The 24,174-nt window shown below is 39.3% G+C and overlaps 1 protein-coding gene across 2 annotated transcripts in view; it reads right to left on the bottom strand.

Moving 5' to 3' along the window:
• Positions 1-1,715: 1,715 nt before the first annotated feature.
• LOC133150453 (neuronal acetylcholine receptor subunit alpha-2-like) overlaps positions 1,716-24,174 on the bottom strand; it is a 28,674-nt gene continuing 6,215 nt past the window's right edge. The window contains exons 1-6 of one of the 2 annotated variants that reach the window (XM_061272996.1): positions 12,540-12,797; positions 8,014-8,165; positions 7,339-7,383; positions 7,139-7,248; positions 3,535-4,942; positions 1,716-3,162 (exon numbers count right to left, since the gene is read on the bottom strand). In XM_061272996.1, coding sequence (XP_061128980.1) covers positions 3,037-3,162; positions 3,535-4,942; positions 7,139-7,248; positions 7,339-7,383; positions 8,014-8,165; positions 12,540-12,621 — 1,923 coding nt within the window. In that variant the 5' untranslated portion in view covers positions 12,622-12,797 and the 3' untranslated portion in view covers positions 1,716-3,036. Of the gene's footprint in view, positions 3,163-3,534; positions 4,943-7,138; positions 7,249-7,338; positions 7,384-8,013; positions 8,166-12,539; positions 12,798-24,174 lie in introns of those variants that run through there. The other variant, XM_061272995.1, reaches the window with a different exon arrangement.

Here is a 24,174-nt window from a genome sequence, read left to right as displayed (position 1 = left end):
TACAGTATGAGTGGATTCATTCCACGGAGGACAAACACAAGTATTTTTTTGTTAGATTTATAATTATGCACTTGTGAGAGGAATTGATTATCCATTATAAGAGCAGGTACTGGTGTCATGTTTTAAGTGGTTGGTATACAAACACCTTTTCTTAAATTTTGAAAGAGGATTATCAGCGGCGTTCATGCATTCATACCTTATTTAAAGAACTTAGCCTTCAAAAAATCTAAGAAAGAAAAAGAAAAGTGGTGACATTTGTCTGACTAGGGAGACTTTTGGTGATGGAAATCCACAATCCTGAAAGACTGCCGCTGTGCTAATGGTTCTGCAAGGTTGCACAGTGCTGCTTTTGTGTTTTGATTTTTAGCACCCGGATATCTTGACACATTCGCTTATCTTGCCATACTGGCAGTGCCAGTCTGGCACAAAAGGTTTGAAGAGGATTATGTTAAAAGTGTTTTTATGATATCGGATTGTTGACTCATCTGATCTTATTTTCAAATATTTGCATTAGCTAAAGGAAAGCCTGAAATTTTATAGGCTAATCCAGATACCTCATAAATGTTGTTAATGATTCACTTTTAAATTATAGTTCTTTAGACAAAAGAAAATTATTTAAATAACTCACAAACTCTGATAAGAAGGTTAACTGACTGTGATCTTATCATCAGAATTGTGGAGCTTTTTAATTATAAGAGTATCTGAAAATTAATCAGTTTTGGAATAATAATTTATGGCGGGTGGCCTTTTGACGAATGCTTAATGCTAAAATATTTTTGCCATTTAACCTTGTGCAAAAATCTGCATCATTTTGAGGTTGCCATTACTCACCGCTATCCTGTGCTGTGGGGTATGCCAATACAAAAATGGCTTTCATTACCTTCACAACTTGGGGCTCAGCTAGAGAGTGGCAACTTGGTGAGTCCAGTGTGTAAAAACAAGGGCACTTGAGTTCCTATAAAGAAATCAAAAACCCGGATTATGGTTTTTTTCTAGTTTCAATCCTCGAGTAGCTCTTACCTAGCATCACCAAGCCGCCAATTTGTGTGCTCATCCATGTGTGTGGAGCATCCAGTGATTTGAACGCCACTCACGGTATATTAGTGGTGGGACTTGTATTTGTCGACTGTGTGTGGGAATTTACCTGACTCATCTTAATACCACCACTGACTCTCCTGTTGTAATGCTGTCGACACAATTGTACCAACCAATATAACTGTGCCATGGACATAATCTGGAACACCTCTAAATCAATATTTATCTAATGACATGGCAAAGAAGAAATAAATAAATGGGCTTCATCATCTCAGCTCTCCTGGCACTGAACATGGGAATACATCAAGGCTCTTTTCTGAGCCCTCTACTGTATTCCATATACACCCACGATTGTGTCCACACATTATTCTACCCCAGTGGTCAAGTTTGCTGATGACACAACTGTGCTTGTCTTACTCACTGATGGGGATGAGAGACAGATGACGAATGTGGAGAACATCTACATCCTCAGATCCACCAACCACCAGGCTGTTGGACTTGAGCCATATTTAATCATACATATTTAGTAGTGTTTGATGTTTTTAATGTTGCAGTTACACTACTTTTGCATTTTCGTACACATATCCCAAATCTGCTTTGAAATTGAAAAATAATGCTTAGTAAGCTCTTTTTTTGAGCTGTTTGTTTGGAAATGCTTTCAGGTGTTGAGCTTTGGGTTGTGTAGCATCAATACAAAATTTCCAAGAATCCACTTGCTAAATACATTTTCTATTTAATTCCCTTTCATTAAGTGTTTTCTATAAATCTATAAACATTCCATCAAGACTTTATATTATCGGCCCAACATTCCAGTCACAAGCCATGGGTTTGCAATGTACGGAGTGTTCTTTGTGATGGTTTATGAATACCACAATTTGTCCTCATCGCCAGACAGATTTATAATTGTAAAAATCTTGATAAACTGTCAGCCAGTGTGGCCTTTTGCTGACTTTTGTCGGCTTTTCTTCACATTCTAAATCTCAAAATTGCCCTTCAATAATTCTTTTATGCAATGTTTTCATACTGTGTAAGTTCAGAGTGAAATGATAACTGTGTTCACTGTTGTAATATTGTGGAATGTGAAGAAAAAATATCACCCAGGTTTGTATTTCATCACATCTTCCGTAGACTAGTGCAACCTTCCTCCTTATTTACCGCAAGGTCTATGATAAGTCAAATTGTTATTATTAGTGGAATGCTTTACTGTGCGAAGCAAAACACGATGATACGGGTAGTACACCAAATCACTTTATTTTGTTACGTTTTTAACTTAAATTTTAATAAAAGGTGGTGCTGGTTTGGACAATTCTGCAGAATTAAGGATGTTTCACTTTTTGTGCAATTAAATCAATTTCCTTGATTTACTATGGGGGAAACTTGTGAATGAATGAACATTCCAAATACTTTTAAAAAGGATGGCAAGCACCCGTCGGAATGTTTTGAACAACTGTTTCCATGCTGGTGTTGTACTGAATGAATAGAATGACACTACCTGCTGCTGTTGTACTGAATGAATAAAATGACACTACCTACCCCAAAATTCTTAATTCACGCTTACAATGTATTGATTATCATACCCATCCGTAACTGCAAGAGATGCCACTATTTACTTTGATTTCTCACTGAATAATGCACGTATCGTGTTGACAAATTCTGGCAGATACAAGGAAGTGTGCATCTAGGAAGGTGATCGAAATTAGTATTGTTCAACCTTGGTGGAGGTCTGTTCCCTACTGAGTGACATTCTGGTTACATAGACGTTATTTAGAGATGCAAAGCTCAATGTCAAAACGGAGAAGTGAAAAGGGATGCTTTCACAGCCCCATAAATTATTTACTGTGCTCCTAGGAACTGTTGATAGACTTCCCTCCTTGTTCGTAACCTTTATGTTAATCTGGGACAAAACACTTGAAGCTCCTTTGCAAAAAGAAAAAGAAGAAAATAAATAAAATACAAAAACAAGTTAAATAACATTCTTCTCTTTCCTTGGGCCAGTAGATTTCAGATCATTCCAGCCAGCCAAGGAGGTAGAAAGAGTCCGACTGATCCCAGTATACACACCAGAACAAACATCCAGAGGAATATTCTGTCGATGACCATGGCGACGTACTTCCAGTCCTCCTTCACCTAACAAACAGGAAAAACAGCAAGAAGGGACATTGAGCACAGCATTCCAAGACATCAACGTCCTGTTAGTCAGCTGTCACTTTTCACCCTTGAGTGATTTATCACGAATGAGTGACTTCTTTTTATTGGGGTGTCTAGCCCCTGAATGTCATTCGATCTTGTCCTCTCGTGAAAAATTCAACATTGAATACTTGTTGTTTCAATTATTGACTTTTGCAGTGAGAATCAGTCACATCTTTTTCTTTCTAATTACTTTTTTCAACTGCATCCACCATGCAGATATTTAGAAAATGGCTAGAAACCACCCCTTCCCCGTTCAGCAACTTCCTAACCAAAGCGCCTTATGTCATAAGATAACCTGGCACAACTCACCGAGAAGTCGTCATCCTCTGCCCTGAGATGATCAGCTATGTATTGAACACCCTCAAGGGCTCGTTGCATAGCAGGAGACATGCGATGAATCACGGCCTCTTGTTGGTTTCTTGGGTCTTTAGCCGGCTCTGCGTTGAGGGTTTCTGTGAGGCAATTTGTCGAGGCTTGTTTGGTTTGGTCTGGGTTACCAGTCCATTTCTCCGGCCCTTCGTTGTGGAGGCAACAGTACTGGAAGCCGCCCGAGTGACAACGTTGTGCAGCTCTCAGGGGAACCTCCCTCTGCAAGTCGCACATTTGCTCTGCGCTGAGTGAGCGGCCCTTTGACGACAGTTTATTTGTGTCTTCCGTGGAAAGGGTGTGAAGGGGTCCGAGAGCCAAGGTTGGGGGTAAGGAAAGTTGAGAAGATGACAAGATGGAAGTGTTTTGCCCTCGTCGGAGAACTGAATACTGTTTAATGGGTGACTGGCAGAAAATGTTGGCCTTAACTGGAGGATCTTCTGGGTTGAGTTCCTTGATAGGGGAGGAGGATGGCGAAGGGGAGCAGACGCGGATGTTTGGGCTGTCGGATGGAATTTGGACCTGTCCTATTTGCGTCAGCCCTGTCTCTAAACCCGTCCAAAAGGTCTGGGAGTTGCCCGTTGCTGATATTATAGTTGGGCGGTGCATCATCTCGATCAGCTTCTTGCAGTGTTGTTTGGCTGTGCCCGGGGGCCGCTTCATGAACAGGACCCTGGGCACCATGTCCAAAAAGACCCTTCGCACCCAATGGGGCATTCCGTGGGTTTGAGGTGACCGGTGGTGTACGTTCAAAACAAATACGGTGATTATAATTGAAAGGGTAACAAAGACCATGGTAAACAGCAGGTATTCGCCAATGAGTGGAATCACCAAGGATGTGGATGGTATTATCTCTGTGATCAACAGCAGGAATACAGTTAGAGACAATAAAACGGAAATACACAAGGTGATCTTCTCTCCACATTGTGACGGTAAATAAAACACCAGCACAGTCAAACAGGAGATAAGCAGACAGGGGATGATAAGATTAATGGTGTAGAACAGCGGGAGCCTTCGGATGATGAAGTAGTATGTAATGTCTGCATAGATCTCAGTGCAGCACTCGTACTTTTTGGTGTTGTACTTGCCCACGGCATTCATGATAACCCACTCGCCGCTCTCCCAGTAGTCCATCTGGTCCACATCGCTGGCTATGCTGATAAGGTCAATCTTGGCCCGGTCATAGGTCCATGAGCCAAACTTCATCTTGCAGCTTTGTTGGTCAAAGGGGAAAAAGGTGACGTCGATGCTGCATGAAGATTTGTAGATGGCTGGTGGCATCCACTTTATCCGTCCATCATGGAATAGGTGTGCCTTAGTTAGGTGGGTTACCGCAAAGTCACCATCAGCACTGCAGATAAGTAACAGTATATAAATTAAAGGTGTGATTACCAATAAATGAAACGCGCCCTGAAAGATTATTCAATCATTTCATTTTCATGACAAAAATAGTATAGCTCCATGGCAAACTTTGTAAGTAAAATTCACTAGGTTCACGCTGCAGCTTCATTCCATTTTTTTGCCCATATGTAGAGGACCGGATTCTTTCATGCAGTGCAATTTGATTTTTTTCCAAATCCGAACTGGGCCTCTTTCGTACTATGCGTAAATCGGATATGTTTCCGATGCATCAGCAGAATGGACGTTCATCCGTACATCTACGTCATCAAAGGCAAATATGCGCTCCGCTCAGCTGGAGCAAACTACAGACGTTTGTCTGTGATTCAATATTTTAGTTGGGGCCCGATTGATGTGGATTTTTTTGTGGCTGATGCCGATTACGATTTTTGGCAGTCATACTAATCACAGATAAAGCATACTATTTAATTAGGACCACAGGCAGAACATTTGATTGCTATTTAAAACACTTTGTCCTTTAGTATTTGTTTAAAACTACAACTGAGAGGACTTTTCAAGTACAAAAACATACAAAAGGACTACTACAATTTTTATCCTTGGAAAGAAAGTTCCCCAGCTAAAAATATGCATAAAGTCACAAATTGATTGGACAGAAATTGGGAGGTAAGTATGTATTTGTGACCTTCTTCTTTAAGCGGTCACACTCTACCTGTTTAATGTGGACCTTGGTTCAGAATCACTCTTATATTGAAAAAAACTCTATGTCAACTGTGAAGACAACCCATAAATAGATATTCCCATGTCTAACAGTTTTACAGAAGGACATGCCCCCTTACCTTCACTTTATTATCTTCTGCCTCAAGGCAACCACGTCCACAATACACAACCTTTTTCCAAGGCTGAGTTATGCCATGCAAATCATAAACTTAAACCTCTCATGTACATCACCTTGAATATGTTCCATCTTCTCAGAGGAGGGCAAATGCTCAGGTTTACAAACATATTGCATAAAAAATACACTTTGCCTGAAATTCAATGCATGAAATGTCATGATGAGCGCTACATTTTGGGCATCAGGAAAGCCACACAAATAGCTCGAAGTTAATGAGAAGTTGGGAGATGTAACTAACTAACTAAAAATGAATCCCGCTCTAGTTTTAGCTAGATGTTAATTGCATATGCTTTCAAACTACGGCAACCTGTGTGCAGTTCTCTTGTCTTGTCCTATTAGTATCATAGTGCGTAGGCCATTTAATCACAAGACAACAATAGACGTATTTTTGAATGACAAGTCGATTTGGTGATTGTATTGCTCATATCTAATACATTTCTTCGTTATAATGGTCATTTTGAATTCCCTTCACACATAATAATAGTCACACTGGATCCATTTTATCTGAGGCTGTTTCAAACACATTTAATTACATTTTATCTCCTAGTTCTTCAGCCTAATGTATTGCCTTGTGCAATGTAGCAAGTTTGTTTACGGCCATTCCCATTAAGGATGACCTTGTTCACAGCCAAAGTACTTTACGACGTTGGCACAGGACAAGAGCGTTGGCACGGCGGAGGCATCTTCTTGTTTTCTTCCAGTAACGCTTTCTGCTGGAATTGAATCAGCAAATTCTGCCCATTAATGCTGATGTGATTCCGCTTGCTTCAGGCATGGTGATTGCGCCGGTCAAAGTAATGTTTTACTGTATTCTACCCAAGGATGGCCATGATAAATTGATTTATATACTACATGCTCATGATGGTTGTGAACTTTGATGAATAATGATGTTGTCAAGGGATTAAATGGACCTGTAAATTTTAGAGCAGCAAGCAAAGAAAGGAAACGCAAAAGCAATTTTGCTTGTGGTACTAGAAATAAAAAAGCCACATTTTTTGGTCTGGCTTCTAAGTCGAGGCAAACCATAGGCTCAAACTTTCTGTCTTACTTTTTGTTGTTGTTTATTCAAACATTCAAAAAAAAGTTCAACTTTAAGGGAATACATTTGAACATGTACCACCAAAAAGTGTGTAGTTCTTCCTCTGGAACGTTCCTGTTAACTGTTTACACAATTACAAAGTACACATACTGATGATGTTGTTCATGTGCCAGCAAAGTGCGAGTTATTCTCATGGTAAGATACAATTATTTTTGGTTGATACATAATTTTAACAATGTATAAGAGGAGACCCTCACTTATTATAAAGGACGATGTCAGGCCTCCAGATAATCTCTGACGGAATGCGGATGGAGGTGACGTTTTCGTACTCCTCTGGGTTCCAGCGCAGCTTGTAATCGTTCCATTCCTGGAGGAGAACATTCATCATGCGGTAGTCACCATGCTACAGTTCCATATTGAATTCAGTGGAGCTATTTGCATCTTATCATTTACATACTTGCTTGAGCCAGACGTTTGTGGTCATCATCTGGTTCTTCTCATCCTTTTTGGTGAAAACAGAAATCAACTTCTGTTAAAACACTTTAGAGATGATCATGCGGAAGCTATGATCTGTTACGTATACAAATTTGCTCAAAAACATCAGTGTTTTGTTCATAGGTACATATGAAATAAAGGCACCCATAGTTTACGATAATACTGGCGAAAAGAGAACAATGTAACACTGCATGGCTGCAACATTTGCCAAGCTCTTCTCAGCTCTGACACATTCTGTCGGAGACAACTTGGCCAAGAGCTGACTTACACTCTTAGGCATGTGACACAAGTGCTGTCTCTAATTGTGAGTCAAAACAATCCTCACGGTCATGCAGGCTTTGCATTTTCAATCATATCATATACCAAATGTCACGTTTTTCCCGAGTCAACAGAATTTCTCGAATTTACACAGTGCTTGCAAAAGCTATTCATAGAAACACATGAGAAAATATCAGGTCTACTGGTTTACATGAGCCTCTTTTTTAAATTAACATTGGTGTTTTGACCTGTACAACTGATGTTGCTAATGAACTGCAAAGAAACAAGTTTGAGTCGCCAGTGTTTCTGTGCAGATTTGCAACACAAACAAACCCACAAACGAGACATTGTGTTTTAAAGTAGTGAGGATTTTACTCACCACATCGATAAGCTGAGCAATAGAGAGACCAAAGTGGACCAGCACTGTGTCTGACGAGTTTTCAACAGGCCTGGAGAGCTTATTGTAACGCACAAACAGGTCCTGCAGTAGCTTCTCCTCAGCGTGAGCCCGGGGTCCAGTGTAGCAGTAGACTGGAGGTGATTACAAGAAATGTGTTGATTAAAATGCTTCATTCAGGCAGTTTAAGTTAGAAAGTTGTTGTTATCACACATTGTTGTCATTATTAGATTGTTTGATTGTCTAAACATGAATATTTCAGATGCTATTCACTGACTAGTTTAGTTTCCGCAATAAAGAGATCCACAGTTATGATGAAAACAGAAGGTCATCTCTGCTAGACCAAGCTGGCGTCATGGTTACACGAGACAGTGGGGAACAGCAAAACGAAGGATGAATGTGGATCAGAGGACACATCGCGTCTTTGTCCCCCACTCTTGCACAGTATTCCCTCCCACCTGTGCACCGGTGTCCCTTCGCTACCCATCTAATGGAACCCTCCCCCTCTTTTAAAACTATCTCACATTACACAGAAGATGACCTCGCGAGGTCCCAGAACAATTAGCGACTTGTCCCGAGGCTTACACGGTGCGTTTTCAATCTGTGTACGCAGCAATTTTTTTTCCATATTGAGATGGAGCTTTCTTCTATTTGAGCCATTCATCATAGAGTGATTCATATGTAAGTGACTTCAATTACTACTATTCTGGTACTGCTGCATTATTTAGTATGTTTGATGTGATGGAGTCATCCATCATTGAATCTATCATTTTACCTCACTATACTGTATTTATTGTTTTGAAGTGGACACTTGCAGCCAAAACAGCCATCAGGACACTGACTTGCTAGCACTTGAGATGCAGATCTTAAAGGCAAGGTCATTCCAAAGGGAGGCACGGGCATAAACTCTACTGTGAAAGGAGGCCAAAATTGGAGTTATACAGTACACGCTACCCAAGGCAAGAAGCAGCTTTTGAAGTTCAAATAGTTTAATGCCATCCAGGCGTGACATACTGTAGATCTGACTGGCATCTGCCTACCAGTGAAAGGAAATATCATGCAGCAAATACAACGAAAACAGCAGGGCCCCAGAATTGAACCCTGCGGAACACCATATTGCAGTGGGACAGAGTAGGACGCAATCAAGGCTAAAACACAAAGTCCTGCCTGCTAATGGTATCTAAACAAAACTAAAGCACTACCATTAATGCTCACCTGGTGCTTAAACTGAGCCAGCAGAATACTGAGGTCCATTGTATCAAACGCTGCAGCCAGATCCAACAAAACAAGATGTGCATAGAGTACAGGACACTCAGCTATACATGTGCATGGTTTGTGAATTAGCCACTCGCTTTTTGTGCTATTTTTAACGGTTGGTTGCAAGCAAAAGCAGCGCAATCCTTTACTGAATTCGGCCCTCAGTGCATTGTATGAAATTCTGCCTCCACAAGAGAAAATACCTAGAGTCAGTCCTTTCAAGGGTGCTTGGTTTTGTTCTGTAAAACCTCCTATACTTTAGCTCCACCCCCTAGCTGTCAAGGTAACAGAAACCAAACTCACTATTGGCCTGCCGCCATATGGGGCTTGATGTAAATAGTTCTATAACACTTCATTCTTGGCGTATTTTGATGAAAACAAGTTTTCTGACATGACTGGGAAAATGTGTACAATTGTGTGGAAAATATATACCGTATTTTTCGGACTATAAGTCGCGTTTTTTTTCATAGTTTGGGTGGGGGGGCGACTTATACTCAGGAGCGACTTATATACATATATATGTTTTTTTTCACTTTTTTGGGCATTTTATGGCTGGTGCGACTCATACTCCGGTGCGACTTATAGTCCGAAAACTACGGTAATTTAAACAAAACAATACTGAATCTTGTTTATTTGTTTATTTTGAACATTAAATAAATACAAGAAAAAAATAAAAATACAGACAAATGATAACTCCATAGTACAATAGAACATAAAAAAAAAGAAGAAAAAAAGATATTGCATTATAATTCTTCCTTTATCTCGGCTATAAGGCAAAACTGGCTGCATTACTGAGCTACAACCAGAAGAGGTGCTGTTGATTCGGTCTCAACTAGTACAAGGCTTACAGTCTATCCACCTACTGCATGTTAGAACAGAAGAACAGATGTTACTGTTGTCCTCCTACACATTCAATCAAAGCTGATGTGCTGTCCTTGACTTGCCTGCAAACAGGCATCCTCACATTTTAAAGGCCCAAGATCAATAAATGTTTAGTCATAGCTATTTTATGCTGAAATCCATGTGCAGGTGCCCATTAAGCAAACAGCAACAATGCATAGTAGCCTACACAGTAACCTTTGTTTCATCTTTATTAGCCCGCAACGCCCCTCCATTGCATCGGATATTAAATGAAGCACAGTCTGAACTAAATTGCTAGAAAGGCAAAGCAATGGTGTTTTGCAAAAGGTAATACATGTTTCATGGTGGACTACTTGGCCTTGAAACCGCTTTTCATTCCATTTGATCAATATACAAAAGGCAATTTATTTCATTTAACGGAAGCCTCTTGTGTTTTCACATATTTAAATACAAATATACAATAATGTGTTGTATTTCATAGACATACAATTGATTTGTCAATTGTTTAATCTTCTATTTTATGGCAATCAAATAAGCACGGTGGTGACTAAATGTGGCTTTTTGTGCAATGCGATGACATCTTAAGATGTTGTACAAACGTTAACTTCAAAATGCCCTTTCCTGTATTTCCAGCCCAAACTGCCTAGACAAGTTGATGGAGCAACTGAACAATAAAATCAAACGGACATGTGGTTCTAACAATACATTCTGTATATACGTAATCGTCAAAATAGGGCTTTGCTGCCTTTCCGCGTGCTGTTTCAACCCTTTTTTATCAGTATTCAAACCATGTAATGTCGTGCACCCAATTAATAATAACCCCCTGACTTTCACTGGTGTTACATCACATCATATAAAACCAGTTTAAAATCTAAAATTCAGGGATAACAGACAGGACTTACATTAATAGATCTGGAATATATAAAAAAATTCTGAAGACAAGTCAAGAAATACTAGTGAAACTTTTGAATCAAAACCCCACTTCTAAAGACTATTTACAAATTTAGGCAAAACAGTAACCAGTGGTTAAAGAGACAGTATGTAGAATGTTGTGGCATCTAGCGGTGCACTAACTGAATGCAATGACCTATTTTTTGTAAGCACACGCACTATGGTACACAGAGAGACCACATGTTGCAAGCCTTCCACCCATTTCGTCAGCAGAGGTGCAAGCAAAATATCATCACAAATCACTTGTAATACTCCCTCAAGTGAGAAAATGCATTGCATTTGTTACACAAGCTGTAGTCATTGATCCAGCAAATCTATGATGAGGTGAACGTCTCCTTCAAATATCTGTTGCAGAAAGATGGTGGCGAGACATGTCAGCGTCCTGTACGGTGAGGCGTGACCCAATCATATGTCGTAAGACTCGTAACAGATAACGTGTCCTATGATTTAATATTTAAAACATTGACGTGCAAGAATTTTTTATTTTTTTGCATATTATGGGAATTAAAGATGTTTTTTTTTAAATGAATGACATTGAAAAATTAAAACATGTTACACACTGCCACCTTATTTTACTTTTATAACAGTTGACAATGTGTGGTCGTCATTTCCTGAAAGATCTATATTTTTATTTGCTAATTAAATGAATAGGAGTTCTACCTGTGGCATAAGAGGAATGTATTGTTAGAATCCCCATCAAGTTATAATATTAGATCTGTAAATAATAAAGCAAACATAACAAATGAACAAATATCCTGCAGAGTTTCTCACTTCCAACACTGATTTAATCAGTGCTATGACACATTCGCCAAACTTGTGCGTCCAGGATAGTTAGCTGCTGGTTTTCCGGCGCTACTGAACCCAATTCTGTCCTCTTTGATCAATGTGCTCTCTGTGGCCAATAGTGCAGGAGCAGCAAATATTTGTTAGCAGCGTTGGCTCTCTGTCGCCAACAACACTTTTTAGCTGGTCGCCAAAGCAACAGAGGTGTTCATCCTCATCCAGTGGAAGATGGAGGAAAATTATGCTTTTTGTTTATTACATCTTGTCCAAAAGGATATGGGAATATAAAGAGCAAAAGAGGGTATTAAACAAATTTGCTTTGATTGTTTTTAAAAGTATATGGTATATGATCACAGAAAAACAATAAAACAAAGGCCAAGCCAAGCAGCATGATCCCCTCACCAAAAAACATGAATAAAAAAAACTGACACGCCATACTATCATAATGATGTATTAATAAGATGGAAACATAATGCACTTCTCTCAATAGGAAAAATCCTTCATCCATCCTACCGTTTTAGTTTCAGCTGAAAATGACTTCAGAACATTTTCAACATGACTGAAAGTTTTAAAAGGAGGGCACACCTTCAAAACACAAAGCAAATATAAAATATATCTATCATATCGCACCGTAGTATATAAAGAATAAAAATTACCTTGTGTGCTGAGAGTGAGCAAAAGTAAGCTGAAACATTTGTTTACACCCATGGTGCTTTTCAAGCTGCACGATGTCGCCATAGAAACAGTGTGGTCTTGCTTCAGATGATCTTATTAAAGAGGCAAATTTTAAATGAGTCAATGTCAGCCTGGTGCTGCTCCGCCTCATCCATCTGGCCGCTCCTGTCACTCTGCTGTCCACTTTGAGTTGAGACAGACGGACGCCTGGCTGCCTGGATTCAACACGAGCAGGTGCCTCCTCGCTCTGGTGAAATCCTCGAATCACATGAGTTCCCTTCCCTGCCCCTGTATATGGATGAGTTGACTCCCTCACTCCACTCACTCATCTCTCAGCCTCCTCCCTTCATCCCTCCCTCTCTCTCTTTCTCTCCCTCCCTCACTTGCGCTTCGAACAGTTCTCTAAGTATGTAGAATGTATTTACCGAGTGTGAACAGAATTCATTCGACTCTTGTTATGAAATATTTTCCCCCCTTTGGAAATAATGCTTTTGCTGGTTCAGATCCTGATGAAAACTGAGTAAATTCTTGTTTTGAGTGCAAGTTTTCCTTCCTCAAAAAATCTCATTTTAATTCACTTAAATAGCACTTGATTTGAATAAACTATTTTCTCCAGGCACTTTTCCTTGGAGTATGGAAAAAAAACATTTACTTTGTTGTTGTTCCATATACAGCAAGTACATATGTCACTGAAGCATGTTATAGGTATGATATTAAGTCATCATCTATGAAAAATGTGGATACGTCTCGCACGCACGCACGCACGCACACTCACACACACTTAGGAAGATAATCTGTTAAATTACTTTGACCTTGACTATGATACTTGGTAAAGGTCATATGATAAGTCTCTCCAGCCTTCCCTCTCTTTCTTTCTCCCTCTCTCTACCCCCCACACCCGCACACACACGTCTTTGCATTCTCAGCCTCCCACATATTGTCTCTTCTCTCCAGCCCAATCTTCCAGTTGACTCTTTCGGTTGTGTGTATGTGTTCATATGTGTGTGTTGCAATGTAGCTGACAGCAGAGATCGTATACAAAATATAAACAGAAAACCAATATATGCATGACTGCAAAATATCTGTCAAAGTCCTGACTGCTGAAAATACCAGTGTGTTATGCATAAAATAACATCTTGGATACACTTCAGGCTGAACTTAATCTCACCCCCTTGGTTGTTGCACCCTGACCTACACTACTAGCAGAGCTCTCTCTCTCTACCACTTGGAGATTTCTATGTCAGGCAATGCCTGTAGGCTCTACTTGTAGATAAATGTGTCAGTATTCGCCCAGGTTATCTGCACTCGTCTAGCAATGGATGAGCTCACCGTGTATCACGACACCGTGTAAGCTCCTAAAAAGTGGGAAACCCTTGAAAGCGCGACTGTGTTTGTCACCTTAAATCCACCGCAATCAATGTCACAAAAGAGAGAAAAGATCTTGGACATTGTTTAAATGTTAGTTAACAAACACTGATCTTGCGTAAAGGTTTGTGAAACTTTATGAAGCTAGCAAATTTAATTTCCCTCACTCATCTTAGATCTTTCTATAAAAGCACTTTAAAAACAACTGCGGCTGCAAATTAAAGCCTGAACATAAAGTAAAAATAAGACACATGTAAAAAAAAAGAGTTGTAACAGTAAATTAAAATGCATTAAAACAGTATGGAGACTATAGTAACAGCTAAATAAATTCTAATCACGTTGAGTTGAAAGCCAAAGAATAGAAATGTGTAATATTACATTGGACAGATTTAAACTAATTACACACTATTAAGTAATAGTAGTAGTATTTTGTATTCCAAGCATGTGTACATTTGTGCATATGTAAGGACATTATGTCATCACATGAGTAAAAGGTAAACAAGCCACTCATACGCAAAGCAGGAAATCTCAGAGTCAAGGGTTAGATGATATTGCATTTAGCTATATTAAATACTAAAGTTGCAAGTCATTCATTATGGGAAACAGTGACGTATTTAAAAGTTGCGAGCACAGTCTAGCTACGAGATCTGTCTTTGCGCTTCTCCATGGGAACCAGAAGTCTGGATGATTTTGAACGAATGATTGAATCTTGATTGTCACTGTCCGTTGCCAGGCAACAAAATGTACTTTGAAGGCTCAATTCATACAAGAAACATGAAAGAATGACCAACATGGGGAGGCCTAACGGCATTCACAATTAAAGCGCACCGAGATCTTAAATGGAAAGAGAACACATGGGAGGAGGAGAAAGAGGAAAAGATGGGGCTCTCCTCGGTGGAGGAGAATTGGTAGATGATTTCGACAGCTCACGTATTTATTTATAAATGTTATGTAAAAAAAAGAAGTCCTTCAGCAAATATAGTGCAAAACAGACATCATCGATTTATTTTTGAAACTGTGCGCTTTAAAACGTACACGCATCCAATAACCTGTCTCATTTAATTGTTGGCCAACAAAAACATTATGTGTGAGGAGCAATACAAATGCCAGCCCATTAATCTGTATTGTGACCAGTTATCTACTTAACTAGTTTGACCGCGGGCGAGGAGTCCCACTCCACAAAAGTATCCCATGGCTAAAATGGGATATTTAGAAATAATTTCAAAATTCTTTGGAGCTTCTGGTTTGGTCACATCCCAAACAATAGTGCTGATGCTACTTAGGGCATAAAAAAGAAAACATCAGACGTGTGTGCTATGTTATCCAACATATTGTGTGGACATGGTCGATTAAATGCTACTTTGAGACCATTTGTGGACCTCCTGGATTCATCTGAAGAGACCAGAGGAAAAAAACTGCTGTGTTCAAGTGTTTATTAATTAGCTCATTTCTACCCACTGGGTCTACCAAGTGCTGAGTTTCTTTCTCTACACTCCTACTGGACTTTTATCAGCTATCCACACATAATCGGCAAATGAAAATCAGGTAGCTCACGGTTGGCATGAGGGTGAGGGGCTCACTTCATCTCGGTCACATGACTGTTAGTCATGACTGGATCGAGTGAAAGATGTCTTTGATTAGAAAAATATCGATGTGTACACTGCAGAGGCACTACTCTGTGGGTGCATTGAAAATCTGATGGAGATATTTACCAGCAGCAAAAATAAATACGTATCTGCTACAGTATATTCGTTTTTCACTCGTGAAGAAAAAAAATCATATAATGTACCTAGAAAGCAGCAGTTCCATGAAGTGAAAAGACGGAGATCCTGCTAAAGCTTATATTGTGTGCATGTGTGTGTGCGCGTGTGTGTGTCTGCTTTGTTTTCCCCATCCAAACATGCTGGGAGTGATATGAGAATATATGGACATATTGGGACACAATTCTTTAAATCCAATTTGTTGCACTTGCTTAGATTTGTAGATGGAGCCTCTCGCAGCTGGGTGAAAAGCAAACTACTCCCTGGATCGAACTCTAACCAATCAAAGGGCACATCCAGTAAAGCAATCTGCCATGATGTGTTTTTTGTTGTTGTTAGTTTTATTTTGTTTGTTTCTGAATGAGCGCGCTTGTCTGTTTTTAAGTCCTTGTGATCTCTCAAACATCATCAGTCGTAGCCTAAAGACTGTTCCAATTCAAATTACGAATAAACCAAGAACCCGCGGAATACCCGGATGAGTCTCTTGTCAGCTATCTTAAGTCAAGGATTCGTCAGTTGGGTATTTGTGAACACAGCTAGGATGCCTTTAGTGCCGCTATCATGGAAACACAACCATTTGTTAATAAATAATTTTGGAGATTACTAGTGCTCCCAGGGTTTTGCCTTCCTGCAACCATGAAAGACTGTGACACAATCACATTCTACATTCATGCATGTTCTCCCCATGCTGCATGTTTTCCCCATGCTGGGGTAGATTTCTCATCTCAGTATTTTTCTCCCAAGACATGTATGTTACGTTTATTGACTGCTCAATTATTTTTTTCCGGAACTCAAGATGTGCTGTGAACGGGTGTCTTTTTTGTCAAGGGCAGTCCCCGCCTTTCTCCCTATTTATACAATGCTGGGATAAGCTCCAGATCACTTGTCACCCTATGCGAGGGCAAGCAGGACAAAATGAATCGATGGAAGCACATCTGGTGACAGATGTTTAACTAATAAGAAAAAAAAAAACGACACAAACATATAATTGGAATGTTCTCTATTCGTCTGACATACTGAATAGCAAACTAAGGTCTCTAGCCCATCCTCTTGTTTTAAGAAAGTCTTTCACAATGTAGGGTACCGTAGTTTCTGGACTATAAGACGCACCTGATTATAAATCACACCAGCAAAATTTCAGGAAAATCTCGTTTTGTTTTTTCATAAATAAGCCGGACCGTACTAAAAGCCGCATGTGCACATGAGTTGTTTACAAAGAAAGACTGTACACAGAAAGCCTTTTTAAAGTTTTAATAACATACTGACATTTCTTTCCAAACACTGCCGGTGACGTGGCAGTAATACCGCAGCAACACGGAAGTAACAGCACTAATTCGGCTGGATAAAAAAAATATACCGGTAAAAGTCACTGAGACGCGGCGGTAACAAAGCAGCAACACGGTAGCACAGCACAAACAGGGCTAGTTAAAAAAAATACCAGTAAAGGTCACCGAGGGCCGTCGTCTTCATCCTCCTCCTGTGCACTGAAACCAAACAACAGCGGTCCACAGCCTTTTTACGAGTGTATAAAAGGGATCAAGTCATCACAAAAATCACAAAAAATCCATAGATACGCCGCACCGGACGACAAGCTGCAGGGTTCAAAACTTGAGCAAAAAGTAGTGGCTTATAGTCCGGAAATTACGGTACTTCCTTTCTATCAACAACAGTGGGAGTGTGACTATACTGTAGATTTAATGATAATCTCACAACGCTCAATAAATCCCGAGGGCTGAATCATACCCGACAATAGTTCAATTATTGATGAGTGTCCGGTGAAGAAACTTTGACATTGATCACCTCACAAAAAATCCCTTTCCACTGAAGTCATTGTGTGTGTGGAACAATGGCAAAGAACAGCCTGGGGGAAGTGACATTAGTGATAATGGTCAGTTATCTGTATATAGCGCTCAACAAAGCATTCTTTTTTTTTTGCCTTCATGATTCACACATACTGCTCGCTTTGTATGTATTCTCCTTCAGCATACACACCACACACAAACGCACGCGCACACACATCCTCATGCATGCATAACACGCCTACCCGCTAAAACAGCCCAGATCACCTGTCAATCACAGCTTTAAAATAAACCCTTTTATGCACTTTTGCAAATTTATGGGCCGAACATAAGGTGTTTGGTTTCTTCTGTGAATGTTAAGTAGTTACATGCATGACAAGCTATCAGGCTCCAATAATATAATTGGACTTAACCACACTGACTTAACACGATATATGGCACCCAATGAATTGGAACTATAAAACTTTACTTTTCGAAACATGACTAGAGTTATCTTTTATTGTAATATGACAGTGGTGACTAACCACAGTGTTCATTTTTCCTTAGTGTATGTAGCTTGCCTTTTCTGTATATAGATATGATTACATACACGCACGCACGTACACAAACACGTATATACGTGTTTATGTGTGTGTGTATATTATATTTGAATATTAAAATGTTTTTCTAACTATCGACAGAGAAATACTATGCATCTACTGTGCCCTCATGAGTCATGCAGGTCTATTCTCATCAGTCACTTGACATGACTAATATATTTGGTTCCCTGACGGATATGGAGTTCATATTCTTGTCATCACTCAATGTGGACATTGAAGCGTTCATGCATGCTGAGAACTAAACTAAATATTGACAGACCTGGATACAACCGCGAAGAGCCGGTAAACAGGTACCCACATAGGACATGGAACCATGGACCATGTCCTATTTATACATTTATTTGATAAAGCAGTGCCCGGTTCGAAAATGAAAGCAATGAACGCTTTAAATCCTTATTGTGATGTCCATAGCAATTATGAAGACCAATAGCTTTGGACCTGGCTCTTTGAAATCAATAATGTTTTGATTAAGGTGGGGGTGGGGGATCACTCATTGAGTTAAATTAATTCTATGTCCACCTGCACATTACCATATCTTTGTGTGTTATGCTCTATTGATTGATGACGTTAATTGGCTGATTCCTTATCACAGGTCCTCGCCCGATGACGGCTGGGATAGGCTCCAGCACACCCGCGACCCCCGTGGGGACAAAGCGGTACAGAAAATGGATGGATGGATGTACTACGCACATGACAACCCCCTTTCAGGCTAGATATGCACAAAAGATCTAATTAAGTGTATCCAAATAGTAAGGCACAGTTCCATCAAGTCCAATCGTCCATAGTGGGGCTCCATATTGAATATGTGTTTCAGCACCACGGACAGCAACAATGCAGAAAAAGCAGGAACGAGGATTCCACTGAGCAGTTTTGTTTTGTGTGGGCTCCTTTTACTTACTTGAAGTACAACTGGCGACGAACCATCAATGTAAATACTCTTTCAGGAATTGCACATTTCTAATGCACATTTAAATTACTGAGAACGCCGATGCTTGTACATGATCAGCTGTGTTGAGAATGGATGGATGGATGGATGGATGGATGGATGGATGGATGGATGGATGGATGGATGGATGGATGGATGGATGGATGGATGGATGGATGGATGGATGGATGGATGGATGGATATATGAGGAGAATCCATATGAACATCTTCACAGCCACATGAGATATACACCAAAAAAAAAAAAAACACTGCTAAGAGCAGTTTAATGCCATCTTGATTACTGTACACAATCCTTATAATCCTCTGCGGTCTCTGCTTAGTCTGTTTTTTTATTCTTCCAGGTACCATTAATTATTCCTAAACTACACACCGTTTAGAGCGTACGCCTGACAGCAGTGGGATTTTATTTGAGAAAGGCCATTGTAAATCCACTCATCCATTTTCTATAATGCGTACCTTGTTCAAGGTCGGAGGGGAGCCGATGTTTACCCGAACTGACATTAGCTGAAAAGCAGACTAAATTTCTGATCCACATGTAATGACTGATAATAAATGTGTTTCGCAAAATCTTTAATTTACCCTAAAGTTACCAAATACGGTTTTCTGCAAATAGCAGTGCTCAGTGGATATGAATAAAAAAAAAAATTATTACTTTTCCTACTACAGTTTGACAGTCGAAATTCTTCAGATTCTTTTTCAAGTGTTACGTAGCCTAAAGTCATGGATAATGACATTACATTCCCCAAGTCACCCAGAAGTCCAGTTAGATAGCGCTGATGTATTTGCCATAATATTTGCAGCGACACATTACAATTCCAAATATTTTATTGGACAAAAAGAGAAGTCACTAAAATGTGACAAAAGTCAAGTAAAATAAATTTTGGTGATTTTTGGATTCATCTCCTGAGCCATTAATTTTCATGTATGCCTCGCTTAACCTTAACAGAAAGTTGTTCAAACTCTTCTGACTATTTTTTTTAAATTTAATTCCGCAGTGGTTCCTCGATACCCGGATGAAGTGATGAGTGTGTACGGCAATACTTTTTTCGCAAGCATGTTTCCTATATCGAGACATTTCTCATACCCCTTTATTGCTTTCTAATGTAATAAAATATCACATTAGCCAGCAATATACATAAGCAGCAGTCATATTCCAATTTTGCACACATAGTAAATCACAATAAGAAGTGTTTCTGCCAAGCCTCCCTTCAATGATATTGCTGCAGGATGTTATACTGAGCAACTGTTAAACATGTGTCAGCAAAATTTCAGAAAAAAAAAAGAACCAGAGGAGTCCGCTTGGTGTTGGATGTAAATTCCCTTAACCTTCATGGAATCTATTTTTATGAAGAGCCATGAATGAAGTTTACTTCTGGAGTCTATCTAGCAGACGACATCTTGGGCTGGTTGCTAATCAATCCCAGATTATGAATAAGGAAAATGGAAATACACCCAACAACAATATCAAGTAAATCGGCTGAACCACTAAATAACCAATGGCTTTAAGATTATTTTGTGATCATACCACAAAGAAGTAACAAAGGGACCCCAAACAAATAAAACTTGAATTCCCTAATGTTGAATCACCACAAGATGGTAAAACAATGAAAACGTGCACACTGCATTACTAGTCGAGAGAGCTTCGTGAAAATCAGTCTACAGTCTAAGTTTAAAACTAAATTCTGTGGAATCTTTTCACTGTGCCTGGTTTTAAGCGCCGACATCTTGCAATTGAAAAAGATTCAAGAAGCCGGATCAAAAATGGGGATTGCGGTATCAGCTCAGTCTCTATTCACAGCAAATCAAATATGCAGGACATTGATGATTTTTTATTCTTCCAATTTCTACGTTGCTAAAAATAGAACGGCCATAAGACGGCAACCAATTGTGGAATTATATTAACAATATTTACAATTCAAAATTTATAAATAAATAAATACTGTACTGTAAATAAATAATAATGTACCTGTCTGTATTTACAAATGTTTAATTAGCCATAAAACTCACAGCACACCGACCAAACAAAAATGCCCCTAAAAGTATGTATTTAATTTATTCCCGAATGTATCCAAAAGGTCACTCACATGCTTCTTTTATACTAAATATTTAATATTAAATTGGCAGCTCAGGATGGCTTCTTTTCGGATTCACGGGAGACGTTTTAGAATTAACAAGGCATTTCCTAAAATGTCAAGTGAATTAGGAGAAATCTCCAGCGCATATTAAAAGTCACTTGTCTATCTTAAAGGGTGTGCCCCAAATGACACGCGAGCCCGAGCAGCTTCCAATGTTTGTGGCATGTTACAAGACGTTCTCTTATCCATCGTCAATTATAGGTGGCATCACGCCATTCACCTGGATGTTCGCATCTGATCCCGCCTCCAGTGGCTTCCACACCGCCACCTCTCCCCCAAAGTGCTCATCCATCAATGACATCATTAGTACTTGGAACATTTTATCAGGCCACCACCATTATAATACATATTACGAAGAAAGGATAAAGTAATCAGTCAGTCACTAAACTATAACTTGTTAATAAATCACTTTTTTGTTATCCGATATGCAGGATGCATACTTTGCAATTTGACAAGCACAAACTTACAAGAATGTCAAGATAGAGCGTTGGGTTTGTAACCTCCTGTTTGCAAGTCAATTGCCATTCCACACCCCAAATCCTGTTTTGGGTACTTCCGACATAATAAGAAGACATGGTTGTCACAACCCATATTCTCTTATGCAAACTGCATTTTTAGAATTGAAAACGTGACAGATGAAATTGCGAGAAGCGGCAGTTTCTGTAATCACAAGGGTGTAGTCTGACAGGAACAAGGCAGATGGCAATGAACTGTCTTTTACCGAACAAAACACAGAACTCAACATAAATCAATACATGTAATGAATCTAATTCAATGACACAAACTTAAATGCCGGGGATGCAACTAATTAAACTTTTAATATTTGATGAATCTAATGATTGTTTTTGATGAATATATGAATTAGACTTTTGAAAAATATATTTTTTATGTCCATGTTTTTTTTTTTTTTAAAAACGAAACATTATTTCAAATTGACAGTTCAGAAAATGCACAAACATAAATTGATTATGATTCAGTTGATGATCTTGTCCATCACGTTTCACAATTTAGGCAAACACATTTTAGGTTTTATCATTTTTCAAAGTAATAGCAGATATTTGCAAATGTCTCATTTTGGTTCAAGACAAAGATACCAAAAAAACAGTCACTCTAAGGTGTGACAGACTCTTCCTCACCACTTAGGAGTTTCCTAAAGCAAAAAAAACAAAACAATACATGTGCCGAGTTTTGGTTTAATCCTTCTGAACAAACCACGTCAACTCAAAACCATACCTCGATGCTTCACTTGGCAAAGGGATCAAAGTTACCTCCAGTACCTCCCGCATAATGGCATCAAGATTCATGTATTATTCACTCACACATTAAAAAGAAATTAAAACACGTGCCTCTTGTCAGACCCGCATCCAAATTTAAGAGGCTCTTCTGCCCCTTCCAAAAATATAACAGAAATTGGTCGGAATTATGTAGTTTTTGTAAAGAACTAGAACTAAAGTGACGTATACGTTAAAACCTCACATCTACTTTAAAACAGTATACACAGTCAAAGGATGTGTTTCTTTCACATTCGTAAAGGCCAATACATTCTTTCAACTTCAAAGTTGAGGGCTTCAGTCTGTCTCTCTTGCCTTCCTTTCTCTTTTAATTTAAAGTTACAAAACAAGTTAAACTTTTGTTTCCTCTTTTCATCCATCTCTCATCCTTTCAAATATCATCCATCACAATGTGTCAGCCTGAAAGCACCTCCTGTTGTTCTCATAGCGACCAGGGTCAAGGGTGCATGCGAGCATGTGTGCACGCGCGTGTGTATACGTGTGTGTGTGTGTGTGTGTGTGTGTGTGTGCGGACTATTTTTAACAATGTGCTGAAGACAACTGACAACCTCTCCCATCTACAAACCGTATCAGTAGCCCGTGTCAAAATGATGGGGAAAGTAAACTTGGAAACATATATTTATTCGAATTCCATCCATCGATTTGCTCTCATTTTTTTCTCTCTGTGTTTATTTTGCTTCCTCAATTTCATTTGGATTTATGCAGGGATTTTGTCTGATAGCAAACGGGAAGCTCAGTATAGTTTGTGTATTTGAATGTCCGGAATAAAAGTTGTCAAACAACACAGCACTTGGTCTTATTAGAATTGCATAAAATAGAGCTTATACCCGCTGACATTGTGTGAGAGGCACACTGAAATGGTCACCGATCTATCGCATCACACATACAAACAACCGATAACACTCAATCTCACCCATGGTTGAATTTCAAATGAAACTAATATCCATGTTTGATATGTAATATAGTGTGGATAATTGTTCGACTGTGTGCCCGGCAATTGGCTGGAGACCAGTTCAGGGTGTCCCCCGTCTACTGCCCAAAGTCAACTGGGATAGGCTTCAGAATGCCCGTGGGGCGCGACCCTCGTGAGGATAAAGTGGTTTGGAAAAAGATGTCAAATACAGTGTTTAAACTAGTGTTTTTGCTATTTTTAATCAAATATTTTCCTTTGACTTCCAAGGGACACATCATTCATTGTCATTCAAAGACCACATGATTGGTACCGACAGTGGCTGCACAAGCATTTGACCTGACAAAGAATAAGAATGCTTCGAATTGATTGTTGCATCTGTTGGGCAGCAAATTTTATTCATGAGGTTTCATATTGAGTCTCACATGATTGGCATTGTTGGAATTACTCAATGTGGAGTGCGCTAGTCGCATCAAACTAACACCAATTGTCTATTCCAAAATATCTCAATGCGTGTTTGTTTTTCCTCTGATTAAGGAAGGTATTCACGCCAACACAATAAAAAACATACACAAGGTGGCTTGTGTTTGATTCGATCTGTTATTGATTCTCTGAATACACGAAAAGTGTACAGCGCTGGACCGCTTTTACTACCATGCCGACGTTCCGCTGAGTCAAAAAAGCCGGTACTACTCTCCTCCTGAAGTCCGCACACTTATATAGTAGCCTGCCAATATTACAACTCTAAAAACATGTCGGATGAGGTCTCATCAATTCCTGGATGTCTGTTAATCAGGCGACGGCCTTTCT

The sequence above is a fragment of the Syngnathus typhle genome, linkage group LG2, assembly GCF_033458585.1.
Source record: "Syngnathus typhle isolate RoL2023-S1 ecotype Sweden linkage group LG2, RoL_Styp_1.0, whole genome shotgun sequence".
NCBI lineage: Eukaryota > Metazoa > Chordata > Actinopteri > Syngnathiformes > Syngnathidae > Syngnathus > Syngnathus typhle.
The sequence above is the reverse complement of the archived record's forward strand: the minus strand, read 5'-3'. Positions and strand labels throughout refer to the sequence as shown.